The 13,099-nt window shown below is 37.1% G+C and overlaps 3 protein-coding genes across 3 annotated transcripts; all 3 read left to right on the forward strand.

Moving 5' to 3' along the window:
* The first annotated feature begins 2,250 nt into the window (after positions 1–2,250).
* Positions 2,251–6,692, forward strand: LOC104768287 (F-box/LRR-repeat protein 3). Its single transcript, XM_010492214.3, has 8 exons — positions 2,251–3,576; positions 3,940–4,065; positions 4,481–4,585; positions 4,741–5,137; positions 5,220–5,349; positions 5,431–5,725; positions 5,810–6,061; positions 6,249–6,692. The coding sequence occupies exons 1-8, from the start codon at positions 2,929–2,931 to the stop codon at positions 6,300–6,302; spliced, it is 2,007 nt and encodes a 668-aa protein (XP_010490516.2). The 5' UTR covers positions 2,251–2,928; the 3' UTR covers positions 6,303–6,692.
* Positions 6,693–7,934: 1,242 nt separating this feature from the next.
* Positions 7,935–12,996, forward strand: LOC104768288 (putative protein phosphatase 2C 65). Its single transcript, XM_010492215.3, has 6 exons — positions 7,935–10,348; positions 10,614–11,473; positions 11,608–11,910; positions 12,003–12,117; positions 12,241–12,464; positions 12,547–12,996. The coding sequence occupies exons 2-6, from the start codon at positions 11,270–11,272 to the stop codon at positions 12,844–12,846; spliced, it is 1,146 nt and encodes a 381-aa protein (XP_010490517.2). The 5' UTR covers positions 7,935–10,348; positions 10,614–11,269; the 3' UTR covers positions 12,847–12,996.
* Positions 8,375–10,129, forward strand: LOC104768289 (uncharacterized). Its single transcript, XM_010492216.3, has one exon. The coding sequence runs from the start codon at positions 8,375–8,377 to the stop codon at positions 9,917–9,919; it is 1,545 nt and encodes a 514-aa protein (XP_010490518.1). The 3' UTR covers positions 9,920–10,129.
* Positions 12,997–13,099: the final 103 nt, after the last annotated feature.

Genomic DNA, 13,099 nt, shown 5'->3' on the forward strand with positions numbered 1-13,099 from the left:
AAATCTAATAAATCATCGTTATTGCTTATATTTTTATTTTTTTCTTGGTTACAGAATCGTTGCTATTGTTTACTATATCGTTCATTAATTGATGATGGTGGTATCCTTCGCGAAAATCTAGACTATATGTTTGTCTTTGTGCCAATTTTGGTTTATATCCACACCTTGTTCTGCCCTCTTTCGTTTCTTTTGGCATGTCTCTAGTTATTGTTTTAGTCGCCGTGTGATAAGATAGGTCAGGTTTCCTCTTACATACGTCTGTTTCAAAACAGAGGAGGCACATTTCTGATGACATTTGTTGATAGAAGATATAATAATTACATATGAATTTTACTTGCATATATATATATATATGAGACTATACGCGAAATAATAATAATAATTAGAAGGAAAAAAAAAAATCACAAAATGGAAGAGTCGTCTGACTTGGTGAATGGCGATGTGTCGTCAGCAAGTAGCAATATATAACTCTGTCAACTTATTTGATGATTACACGTATACGACTAATGTGGAGCAGAAAAAATATTTAAAGCAAGTGTCACTGTGTGAACACGTATCAAAAACTACTGTAGTAGTATATAGAATGAATAGGATGATTACCTAAAATAGTTTGGTTATAAGTACGGTCACAACCTTGGAGTTTGAAACAATTTATTATTTCGCAGTTTACAAATGGCGACTGTGTTTGTCTTTGGTGCGCACTTGTTGTCCCATATATTACTTATTTGTCAACTTGTCCAATAGAATGAATAATTAAGTATAAATTGACTTTTTTAGTTATTTTGCAAATCCTATTTATAATACATCATAAACCAAATATTAGGTCAGGGACGGGACAGAAGAAAAGCGCACTTATTATGGTAGGGGGTTTTTATTTAAGTCACAAAATAAGGATGTGATAGAAAACAACTTGAGATATCGAATATCTTTAGTGTTAATGGACAATCACTAGTTTTTAAAGTTGGAGGAGACAAGAATAGATACACATTTTGATGACAACTTAAAAGAATTAAAAAAAAAAACATTTATCTATGGAATATTTTCTTGGTCGGCTTGTCAAAATTATATTTTTCTTGACGTCATATATATAAAAATATAAATACTAAAATATATAGATGTATTTCTAGTGTGAATAATATAAATTAGGAGATATCCCGTGCTTGAAACACGGGTCAATATTTTTTAAAAAAATTATAGTATAATAATAAATTTATTGTTATATTTCTTTCAAAAAATTATTTTGTTTGAGATAATATTTTTTCAATTGTTCAATAAATCTATATATGTCTTTTTAATACTAACTATTTTAGAATATTATAATATTTTATTTTCTTATGTATATTACAGTTTTATATTGTTTGTTTGTTGTATTTGATCAATATTTTGTGAAATATGAAGTAGTAATTTTAATATTATAATTATGAGCAAATAAAATTTATTAATTTATCAACTATATAAGTTTAGTTTTACCAACCCGCCAATGTGGAAATTAAAATAAATATTTTTTTCATAGATTGAATAATATATCTTTTACATTTAAAAAAAGAGTAATATATCTTCATTTTAAAAAATTTCAAATCTCAACATATGCAGAAAAAATTTTGCATTTTTATTAATCATAAGTATAATATGAAAATTCTAACTAATTTGTAAATAAAATAAAATAAAGATGATAGGAAAAATCATAATTTGAAGTCTTAATAAAATGTTCGAATTCTAGTTATTAAAAATAATTTTATTGTATACTTGAATATAAAATCTTAATTTTGCAATTCTGATTGGTTTATTTTTTTAATATTTAATAATTTTCGTCCATAATTTTATTAGAGAGAGAAAATAATTTTTTTAACTAATAATTATCTGTATTTTTAAAAAATCTTAGATGTTAATTTTTTTAAGTACAAATTAATTTTGATTTGAATAGATTTTTTTTACTTTTCTAGATTTTTTTATCTCTCAGCGTTTTCTGTATTTTTAATTAGTTATAATTATTTAATTAATTAACTAATTTTAATAAAAAAAAATTTTAATGGCAATTAAATGTAATTTTTTACACATTTTAAGGTTAGTTTCATATTTGTACTTCCCAATTAATATAGTAGGATGCTAAAATATATACTATTACGGAGATGGTGTTGGGAAATAAGTAAATTAATTCAAGGGATTGCAGGAGGGATTTAATCAAAATATATAAAAGTGAAATTATGTATATTAATATATACTAGTAAAAATAAAATAAAAAGAAAGAGAGAGATATAAAAAAATAAAAAAAAGGGGGAGATGATGATGATGATAAGAAGAGGGAAGTATCGGTCTCGTACAGTCCGCACTCGAATCTGTCCTTCCTCGCATGCTTACTCCACCATATACTTACTTACCCCATGGCCTAACTTGTTGATTGCGACTTCTCCTTCCCCCTTTTTTTACCTTTTTGCCCTTCTCCGTCCTTCCCCGTACGGTTTCTCTCTAATCTTATTTTTATATTTTTTTTATCTTTTTCCTGAAATTACACATTTACCCTCCCCCTTCTTCCAATTTTCTTTTTTTAAATACAAAGAAGCTGGTCGTTAATGTGAGATGAGACTATTAATTATATCAAGGAAATGTTTCATTGCATGCCAAAAAAAAAAGGTTCAAACGTTCTGTATTTTTATTTTGTTAAAACCTTAAGAAGATATAATAATATTTGAGTGTAAATAAATAAGACGTTGAACAGAAAGGGTAATTAAGTAATCTTGGCAAAATCCTTCCCCTTCAAGGCTCTCTATCTCAAAGTATAATTATTACTGGGATTTTTGCTGTCTATCTATCTCCCAAAGAAAAGAGAAACTGTTTGTTTTATTTAGTAAACTGTGGAAGAAGAGGGTTGAAGGTTTTTCCAAAATCCTTCAGAATTTTTTTTGATTTCTCCCAAAAAAAAAAAAGAGGATGAAGAAGGTAAAGCATCAGCAGATTCAAGCCTTAAAGAAGCCTTTCGATCTTCTCTCGGAAGAGCTGGTGTTCATCATCCTTGACCTCATCTCTCCAAATCCTTCCGATCTCAAATCCTTCTCCCTCACTTGTAAATTCTTCTACCAAGTCGAAGCCAAACACCGCAGATCCCTCAAACCTCTCCGCTCTGACTACCTCCCTCGAATCTTATCCCGTTACCGCAATACCTCCGATCTCGATCTCACTTTCTGCCCTCGCGTCACTGACTACTCCCTCAGCGTCGTCGGCTGCCTCTGCGGCCCTACGCTTCATTCCCTCGACTTATCCCGCTCTGCCTCCTTCTCCGCCGCTGGTCTCCTTCGGCTGGCCGTCAAATGTGTTAATCTTGTGGAGATTGACCTGTCGAACGCCACGGAGATGAGGGACGCGGACGCGGCGGTGTTGGCCGAGGCCAGGAGTCTCCAGATGCTCAAGCTTGGGAGATGCAAGATGCTGACGGATATGGGAATCGGATGTATAGCTGTTGGATGCAAGAGGCTCAGTACGGTCAGCTTGAAATGGTGTGTTGGCGTCGGAGATTTAGGCGTCGCTTTGCTTGCCGTCAAATGCTGTGACATTCGCTCCTTAGACCTCTCCTACTTGCCTGTATGTAATCTCTCTTCCCCTCTCTCTTTCAGTTTCCGTATATATATATATATATATATATATATATGGTAATAAGTCTTTTGAATTGTATAGTAGTCACTGTTTCTAAATTAGGGATTCGATTTTTTCTATTTCTCCCCCCTGCAATTTTGATATCGTCGTCACTCGGATAGATTTGATTTATATACATGGTTTGTTTAATTTTGGTCTTTGAACATATATGTCAGACGCATAATTAAGTGTCATATATATATATTTGGATTTTTGATATTGAAAGAAGAACACTGGATAAGTCAAACCTATTTGGCTTTGGATACTAGTTAACAATTGTGATTCCTTTGTTTCATCATCATATTTCGACAGATCACAGGAAAGTGTTTGCATGATATTCTGAAACTTCAACACCTTGAAGAACTTCTTATAGAAGGATGCTTCGGAGTTGATGATGACAGTCTTAAATCACTCACACATGATTCCAAGTCATTGAAGGTAACCCTCTCCTCCAATAATTCTTCTTTTCGTTGTTATATATACATTATCACATCATCATAGTATTGGAATTGTCTTGAAAGTATCCAAATCACTGTTTAGTTGATAGTTTTAGAGTAGAAAACTTTGTGTTCTCAGTACGTTTCTTCCTGCTGGCTCTGGAAACCTTTTTAACTTTTTTTCTTAAAGAGAATGTATTAACAGGTTTGCTGGACACTTTCGACGTCTCTTTCTTTGTAATATCACTTGGAAATATATTAACGCTATAAACAGGTTATATCCTGTTTCATATTTGCTTTTGACTCTCAGAGTTATTTTATCATTGAATGTCTGATGACTGGAGTTGATCATTCTAACATCCATCTTAAGCCTTAGACATTTGAGTTTTTACTTACCAAAAACCTGTGTTCTGCAGAAGCTTAATGCATCGAGCTGCCAGAATTTAACTCAGAGAGGTTTAACCTCACTTTTAAGCGGGGCAGGATCTCTTCAGCGACTTGATCTAGCACACTGTTCTTCGGTAAGTTCTTGGTTTACTCATACTTTGCTTCCTCAGTTTGTTATGGCCTGTATCGAAGCATTGGCCCAGTCAGCTTAGTTTGCCACTAAAACTGATTAGTATGTTCCAGTTGAGTCTATGATGCCTTCTTATATGAGGTTTGTTTACTGATTTAGGTGATTTCATTGGATTTTGCAAGTAGCTTAAAGAAGGTTTCAGCATTACAGTCAATCAGGCTGGATGGTTGTTCTGTTACATCTGACGGTTTGAAAGCGATAGGCACTTTGTGCAGTTCCCTGAAAGAGGTTAGCCTAAGCAAATGTGTGACCGTAACTGATGAAGGCCTCTCTTCTCTAGTAATGAAACTGAAAGACCTCAAAAAACTTGACATCACTTGTTGCCGGAAACTAAGTGGAGTTTCAATCACCCAAATCGCCAATTCATGTCCCTTACTTGTCTCTTTGAAGATGGAGTCTTGTTCTCTTGTTTCCAGAGAGGCCTTTTGGTTGATCGGACAGAAGTGTCGGCTACTTGAAGAGCTGGATTTAACTGACAACGAGATTGATGATGAAGGTTTTTTCTTTTCTTCTGATTAATTCTTTGATTTTTGATCTCTGGATTTTGTCTTACCGCGTTTGACTTTCCTCTGATGCAGGACTGAAATCCATATCTAGTTGTCTTAGTCTTACCTCGTTAAAGCTTGGAATTTGTCTTAACATAACAGACAAAGGGCTCTCATATGTTGGGACGTGCTGCTCAAATCTCCGTGAACTTGATCTTTACAGGTTTGTCGCCTAGAAACTTATTTTTTTTTGTAGTGGGTCAAAATAAGATCAAAAATCTCAATCTAGTCCCATCTACTTCAGGTCAGTGGGAATAACAGACATAAGCATCTCCTCGATCGCCCAAGGCTGCATTCATCTCGAAACAATTAACATATCATACTGCCAAGACATCACAGACAAGTCCCTGGTTTCATTGTCCAAATGCACGTTGTTACAAACATTCGAGGGTCGGGGATGTCCTAACATCACGTCCCAAGGACTTGCGGCCATTGCTGTTCGGTGCAAGCGACTTGCCAAGCTTGACTTGAAGAAGTGCCCATCAATCAATGATTCTGGGTTGCTAGCTCTCGCTCACTTCTCACAGAATCTCAAACAGGTAATAAACCGCCGTTCAATTCATAATTTACAGCTGAAACAGTAGAATAGATCGATGATCTCTGACTGCGGAAACATGTTGCAGATAAACGTGTCGGACACAGCGGTGACTGACGTGGGACTTATCTCCCTAGCCAACATAGGGTGTTTACAGAACATAGCGGTGGTGAACTCGAGTGGTTTAAGCCCGAGCGGAGTAGCAGCAGCCTTGCTGGGGTGTGGAGGATTAAGGAAAGCGAAACTCCATGCTTCCCTAAGAACATTCCTTCCTCTGTCTCTAATCAACCACTTGGAAGCTCGTGGTTGTGCTTTCCTCTGGAAAGACAATACACTTCAGGTATTTTATTTAACTCTTCTTCTTAAGCTGTGGATAGTACTATACATACAGTATATCTCTACACTAAATAGCTGCAAAAGTAGTTAGCTTTTGTTATGATTAACAAAATTTATAAAAAAAACTAGTACCAATTGAGTCTGACAATCTGGGATTTGTGTATAAATGTAATGATATGATGTGGGAGTAGGCGGAGTTGGATCCTAAGTACTGGAAGTTACAGCTGGAAGATGTTGTGCCTTAAAGCGAGAAACATTCTGAATGGACAAGAGGGTTCCTATGGGAGACAGACAAGCCCATGTTGGGAACGTATAATAGGTGGAACATTTTTGGCTTTTGTGTTGACGGCGCGTGTACCCTACCACCCCAACCTTGCATTATAGAATAGTAGTTCCACATGGTGATGATACCGTTGTAATTTTGGGTTTTTTTTTTTTTTTCTGGGTGCCTAAATTAGCGGACGTAATACAGAGTCACAAGGGATGCCTCTGTTCCTTTTTGACTTTTTCCTCTCTTCGTTTTTTCTATTTTTTTTTTGGATGCGACTTGTGAATGTGTGTGTAATCATATGAGTATGTAATTTAATGCCTTATCAACTTGCCTCGGGAGGGCCTGCTTTTCCACGTTAGAAAAATTCGCGTTATGCGATAAAGACCGTGACTCAGTGGGACATGCGCACTGGTCCACTCCAGGCTCTCACCACCTGTTCTCAACCAAGAACAAACAAAAAAAGCGACTCGGTGTGACAGCTCAAACAACCCCTCCTTCATTGCAATAACGGCTAGTGCCCCGTTCGGTGCGCCCAGGACTTTTATTTTCTTACACCCAAAGTGCCCTCTTCTTCATAATTACCTTTTTTCTTTTATTAAAAAAACTGATTTTGTTTTTGTGTATAGAACAAACACATGTAGTCCAAGAAGTACCACCGGCAAATGATGAGATCAAATTTGGTTTGCCTGAGAAAAAAAAAAAATAATAAACCAAATGATTACTTCCCTAATCAACCTGCTTCTTTTTCTTTTCCCTTTTAACAATTGTTTAATTGGCCTGATTTACAACATTATGGATCCGCCCATAATTAAAACAGAAAATTCATTAATTTATAATTTAATGCATCCAAAAAAATATCATTAAGTCGAATATATATCACCTTCTCTCCATTATGGCTCAAACCAATATAATCATAATACAATTGGTTACATGTGATTTTGCACCCTTCTTTTTGTTCCAAAGGCTTATTCTCACCATTGAGATAGAAATATAATAATGTCAAGTGCAAGAGAGATTAACGAGAAAGACTGATCCCCCATATACGGTCAACCATTCATCTTCACATATATAAAATCATAGCGTTAATATATACTACTACTGTACTACAAAAAAACAAAATAATACTAGTAGAGTATATAACTAGTTATAACAGCAATGTAGTATTACTAATGGGGGCGCTACCATTCAAAGCCTAAATGATGATTTAAGTTAGTTAGTTCATCAGTCATGACTCATAACAACAAGATTTAATATTACGTCTAAATTGAGTATAGTTTTGATTTATTGCTTTAGTTTACATTGGATCCACCAAACTTTAACTTTAGATTTTTCTAGGTTAAAGAAATCAGACAATTAATGATGAAAGGAAAGGATCGAACAAATAATAGTAATGAGAGTCAAAGAAACACTTAAAAAACTCACTCTAAAATTACGATACTAGACCTCCTCCATTAAATTAATTGCTAATGATTAGTTTAGAGAGATTAAAAATAAGTCAGCGTGGCAATTCCGAAAATAAAGAAGAAAAACATGTCCTTAAAACACATATCTTCTTTTCCGCTGTAAGGAACCGCGTTTTGAGAGAAGAGAAAGAAACGCTTTTGCTCACTTTTATTAGTATTATCTTCTCTCTCTCTCTCTTCTTTGCTTCCCTGAGTCGAGATTCTCCCTATATGTATCTCTCTCTTTCCTCCTCCTCCTCCTCCACCGTATAGTCGCCGGAAAAAAAACTCCAAACCGTCTCTTTGTTTCCTAAAAACATCCCGCGAAGTATGCGCTTCTTTTGCCGTTATCCACCAACTAGTTTTTCGATCTGCAATATTTATAGTCTATTCCCAACCCTAATCGGAGCAAATCACACCTCTGCTCGTTTCTCTTCTCGTTAGTCCTCCTCCTCCTCTTCCACGGATTTAGGGCTTCATTTTTAATTTTAATTTTAATTTTTCTTCCTCCAAAACAAACAAACCGAGAGCTATTCTTTCGTTCTTTTTTCTCTTCTCTCTGTGTGAATTTTAATTTGTAAAGTAGTTTTCTAGTGAGAGAGATATGATGGAGAATTCCATGGGGAAGCCAAGCTTCCTCCGGAATATAATGGTTCGTGTGCTTCTCTTCGGTGTTCTTATCATCCTTGTTCGTTTTGCTTATGTTGTCACCATCACCGGCGAATCATGCAATCGCGGCGATTTCTGCTTCTTCTCTCTCCCCGACAACCTCAACTTTGTCATCTCCGGTGCTTCCTCCGGCGTTTCTCCTATCGACGTCGTCAGATCTGCCTCCCCTGGCGATGATGATCTTCACACCAGCAGGGATTGGATCAGCTCCGTCCGTTTTCACTCCTCCATCTTTCAGGATCTGATCGCCGACGGTTACCTCTCCCCGGAATCGAAGACGCTTTGTGTTGAAACCGCGTTTGGCCAGGAGGTTCACTCCCTCAGAGAGATTGGTGTCAAAAACTCCGTTGGAATCTCTAAGAAAGCTTTTAGGCCGTTGGTGGTGAGAGGCGAGGGCCACGCTATTCCCTTTGAGGATAACGCCTTCGATTTCGTCTTCTCCGGAGGTGGCCGACTCGGGAAGTCGTTGAAGCAGTTGGAATTCGCTGATGAGATTACTCGGACGCTGAAACCCCAAGGGTTCGCGGTGGTTCATGTTGGAGCTACGGATACGTACAGTTTCAATTCATTCCTTGATTTGTTTAATTCTTGCAGATTGGTCAAGATGCGTGATATTGATGGTTTTGATTCTTCGATGCCTCATATTAGAGAGTTTGTTATTCAGAAATACTCTGATGTTATTGATGCTCATCATCCTCACTCCGGTGGTGGTAAGTGCTGGATTCCTGGTTACAAAAGAGATTTGATTCGGGATGCTGAGCCAATCATTCAAGAGGAGCCTCTTAAGCCTTGGATTACTCTTAAGAAGAACATCAAGAATATTAAATACGTGCCTTCCATGGTAGATATACGTTTCAAGAGTAGATACGTTTACGTTGATGTTGGTGCTCGAAGTTATGGTTCCAGTATTGGGAGTTGGTTCAAGAAAGAGTACCCTAAGCAGAACAAGACTTTCGATGTTTTCGCCATTGAGGCTGACAAGGCCTTTCACGAGGAGTATAAGATTAAGAAAAAAGTGAACCTTTTGCCGTATGCAGCGTGGGTGAAGAACGAGACATTGTCGTTTGAGATCAATCACGATCCTGGAAAGGAAGTGGAAGCTAAAGCCAAGGGCAGGGGAATGGGCAGAATCCAGCCGGTTAGAAAGTCTTCCTCCAGCTCAGGGGGTGACTTAGCTGGTGAGGTCAACTTGATTCAAGGGTTTGATTTTGCTGACTGGTTGAAGAACAATGTCAGAGAGAGGGACTTTGTTGTGATGAAGATGGATGTTGAAGGAACCGAATTCGACCTGATCCCGAGGTTAATCAAGACTGGAGCTATTTGTCTAATCGATGAGCTCTTCCTTGAATGCCATTACAACAGGTGGCAGAGATGCTGTCCTGGTCAAAGGAGCCAAAAGTACAACAAGACCTATAACCAATGCCTTGAGCTCTTTACTTCGCTCAGACAAAGAGGGGTGCTTGTCCATCAATGGTGGTAATGCTTTTAGGACGCTGCATAATCTCTTTCTTTTTATGCTTGGGTGAATCTCGTTTCACCAATCTATAAAAATGTACTTTTACTTTCTTCTTCTAGAAATATAAAGCGGATATTATAGGTTTCTATTAAACAAATACTCTCTGTCTGTGCTGGAAAATTCCCTTTTACTGTAAGAAGTTTAGCTTGAAATGGAAATTTGAGTTTCTTTTTACTGTCAATCTTCTTCAATTTTCTTGCTTCTGGTTGTTCTCTGCATCCAAAGTTTTGTAAGGATTTCGGCTTTCCTTATCTATATATATGGAGGAAGAACCCAAGTTTGTTTGTGTTTGTTTTCTGGATTTTAAGATATTGTACCCTGGAAGAATGTTTCAAAGTGATCTTGTACTGAGTCCAAGCCTATAGATGGAGCAATGCAAATGCCTTGAACCAGGTATGTTCGTCTTGCCATTTTCTCTCCATCAATACCGTTTTCTCAGATGGATTTTCTGCTAGACTTGCTCTTTTTGAACTTTGAAGACTATGGTATATTTAAGAAAATACTGTAGTAGTGGTTTTGAGAAGTTATCTTGCTTATAAGTTTTTAAACTTTGTTAAGAGCGATCAATTCTTTTTGTATACTTGATATGAGAAATGAGAAGTTAACAAGAAACAGCCAATTGTTTATTTTAGTTTTGGTCCTTTCTCCTGTTCTTTAGTGTTGGTTACCAAAAGCGAGGCTATGATTTGGTGAGGGAGAAGTTGTTGTTTTACTTTATTTGCTGTGGATTGTAACAAAGAGATAAAGGAGGAAAATCTCTTAAATCCAGGTAATTTTTTTATTGGTAGTCTTTAGTATCCAATTATGGATTATACTCATCTAGATTTTCATCTATATTTAGACAAAGAAAATAATAAACATATCTTTCTCCATCCCTGATCTTTCTCTCTCTTTCTCTCTCTCTCTCTCTCTCTCTACAGTTTTTCTTGTTCATCTTGACAAAAACCCTTTGACCTTTCCATTATAATTTTCAATTTAAGCTTCAACAGGAGACAAATGCCATTTTGTATTATTGTAATGTGTTGTTTGATCTAGCAATAATTCTTCTCATGAGCTTTTATTCATGCTTGTCTGCTATAGTTTCCCTTCTTTATCCTTCTCTCCTCCTCCTTTGACTCCTTTCCTCGATAAGGCCTCACAAGGCGATCCCATGGAAAGTTTATTTTTCTGCAACTATCTGGTTGTTTCATTTCTGCCCTGCTCCTCTCCCTTCAATTACTTCTTCCAAAGGACCTAACCTCACGTTTGTGTTTCCAGCAATTTCCTGTTTGATTTGCCTTGTTTCTTGTTGCGTACCAGTCTCTTGCAGTCTAAATGGGGGTCTGTTGTAGCAAGGGCACAGGGATAGTTGTGGAGAATGGCACGGATGATAATAATCAATATGGAGATGGGGAGGCTGAGGTTAGGGATACATATGATGGAGCCATTATAAGGTCGCGTGGATCATCCAAACATGTTTCCATGGCAATCAAACAAGGAAAAAAAGGGATAAATCAAGACGCCATGACAGTCTGGGAGGTAACACTTTGTTTCCTGTGGCCATTACTGCTTTGTTTTCTTAATTTTCTGCTATTACATGGGATTATACATTTTGATGCTGCCTCTCTTAAGACAATGACCAATTCATATCTGCATCTTGAACTTTGCTGCAGAAATTTGGTGGGGAGGAAGATATGATCTTTTGCGGTGTATTTGACGGTCACGGTCCCATGGGTCACAAGATTTCTCGTCAAGTATGTGAAAATTTACCTTCAAGGGTTCATTCGAAAATTAGATCTTCCAAAACTGGTGGTGAAAACATAGAGAATAATAGTTCACAGAGTCAGGAGGAACTCTTCCGTGAATTTGAGGACATTCTAGTGACATTTTTCAAGCAAGTAGACAGCGAACTTGGTCTTAACTCTCCATATGATAGTTTTTGCAGTGGTACAACTGCTGTCACCGTCTTTAAGCAGGTAAAATCAGCAGTCTCTTAAGCTTTATTATTAGTTCTTCAAGACGGTTGGTCAAAAAGGGATTGAAAGATTTTTTTGTCAAACATTTGCAGGGTGACTGTTTGATGATCGCCAATTTGGGAGATTCACGAGCTGTTCTTGGCACCCGAAGCAAGAACAGTTTCAAAGCCGTCCAGCTCACGGTTGATCTGAAACCATGTGTCCAACGTCAGTATTTTCTCCTTTTCCTTTGACTTTAGAATTTTTTTGGGGTCAACAACTTTAGACTTGATGCCTCTTTAGAAGTAGTTGGTTTTCCTGAAGAAGTTTCATTTTTATTTCTTTTAACAGGCGAAGCAGAGAGAATAGTGTCATGTAAGGGAAGGGTGTTTGCTATGGAGGAGGAACCCGATGTTTATAGAGTGTGGATGCCTGATGATGATTGCCCGGGGCTAGCAATGTCAAGGGCTTTTGGTGATTTCTGCCTCAAAGACTATGGACTTCTTTGTATTCCTGAGGTCTTTTGCAGAAAAGTTGGTAGAGAAGACGAGTTTGTAGTTCTAGCTACCGATGGGGTAAACATCTTCTAGTATAGCTTTCAGTCTTGTAACAAATGCATTCCATGCTAAAAGGTTTATGTTTGTATTGGTGGAACAGATTTGGGATGTTTTGTCAAACGAAGAAGTGGTGAAAATTGTAGGTTCTTGTAAGGACCGGTCAACGGCAGCTGAGACGTTGGTTCAGCGAGCTGCTCGGACTTGGAGAACAAAGTTTCCAGCCTCTAAAGCTGATGACTGTGCAGTGGTGGTGCTTTACCTAAAGCACCGGCCTTACCCAAGAGAAGGAAACGTGAGCAGAGCAATGTCGAGTATTTCCTGGAGATCAAGTAAGAGCAATAACGAGTGTTATGGAGTCGCACCATGGTCACAGATGGGTCCATCTCAGAGGGTTTCATAATAGGACCATTGTATTTGTTGTTTCTAATTGTTTAGTAAAATCTGAACCTGTTGAGTAAGTCGATGCTGCTCAACATCAACTTTGTGCGTTAAAAAACAAAAAAAAAAAAAATGGATTCGAGTCCTAATGGATAAGGCGTTTGACTTCTAATCAAACGATATGGGTTCGAGTCCCACCGGGTGTGTTAGTGAAATTTTGCTGAAGTTGACGAAAACAAATTAGAATTCTTGCTTATAGTTTTCTAAATCGTCAA

Source organism: Camelina sativa, chromosome 20 (assembly GCF_030686135.1).
Source record: "Camelina sativa cultivar CO46 ecotype springtype chromosome 20, ASM3068613v1".
NCBI lineage: Eukaryota > Viridiplantae > Streptophyta > Magnoliopsida > Brassicales > Brassicaceae > Camelina > Camelina sativa.

Excerpts from the sequence above, each read along its gene's own strand:
- LOC104768287 (XM_010492214.3), top strand. The coding sequence starts at position 2,929 with ATGAAGAAGGTAAAGCATCAGCAGATTCAAGCCTTAAAGAAGCCTTTC. Across the intron at positions 4,066-4,480 it reads ATGATTCCAAGTCATTGAAG|AAGCTTAATGCATCGAGCTG; the intron begins GTAACCCTCTCC and ends TGTGTTCTGCAG. Across the intron at positions 5,726-5,809 it reads TCTCACAGAATCTCAAACAG|ATAAACGTGTCGGACACAGC; the intron begins GTAATAAACCGC and ends AACATGTTGCAG.
- LOC104768289 (XM_010492216.3), top strand. The coding sequence starts at position 8,375 with ATGATGGAGAATTCCATGGGGAAGCCAAGCTTCCTCCGGAATATAATG.
- LOC104768288 (XM_010492215.3), top strand. The coding sequence starts at position 11,270 with ATGGGGGTCTGTTGTAGCAAGGGCACAGGGATAGTTGTGGAGAATGGC. Across the intron at positions 11,474-11,607 it reads ACGCCATGACAGTCTGGGAG|AAATTTGGTGGGGAGGAAGA; the intron begins GTAACACTTTGT and ends ACTTTGCTGCAG. Across the intron at positions 11,911-12,002 it reads CTGTCACCGTCTTTAAGCAG|GGTGACTGTTTGATGATCGC; the intron begins GTAAAATCAGCA and ends AAACATTTGCAG.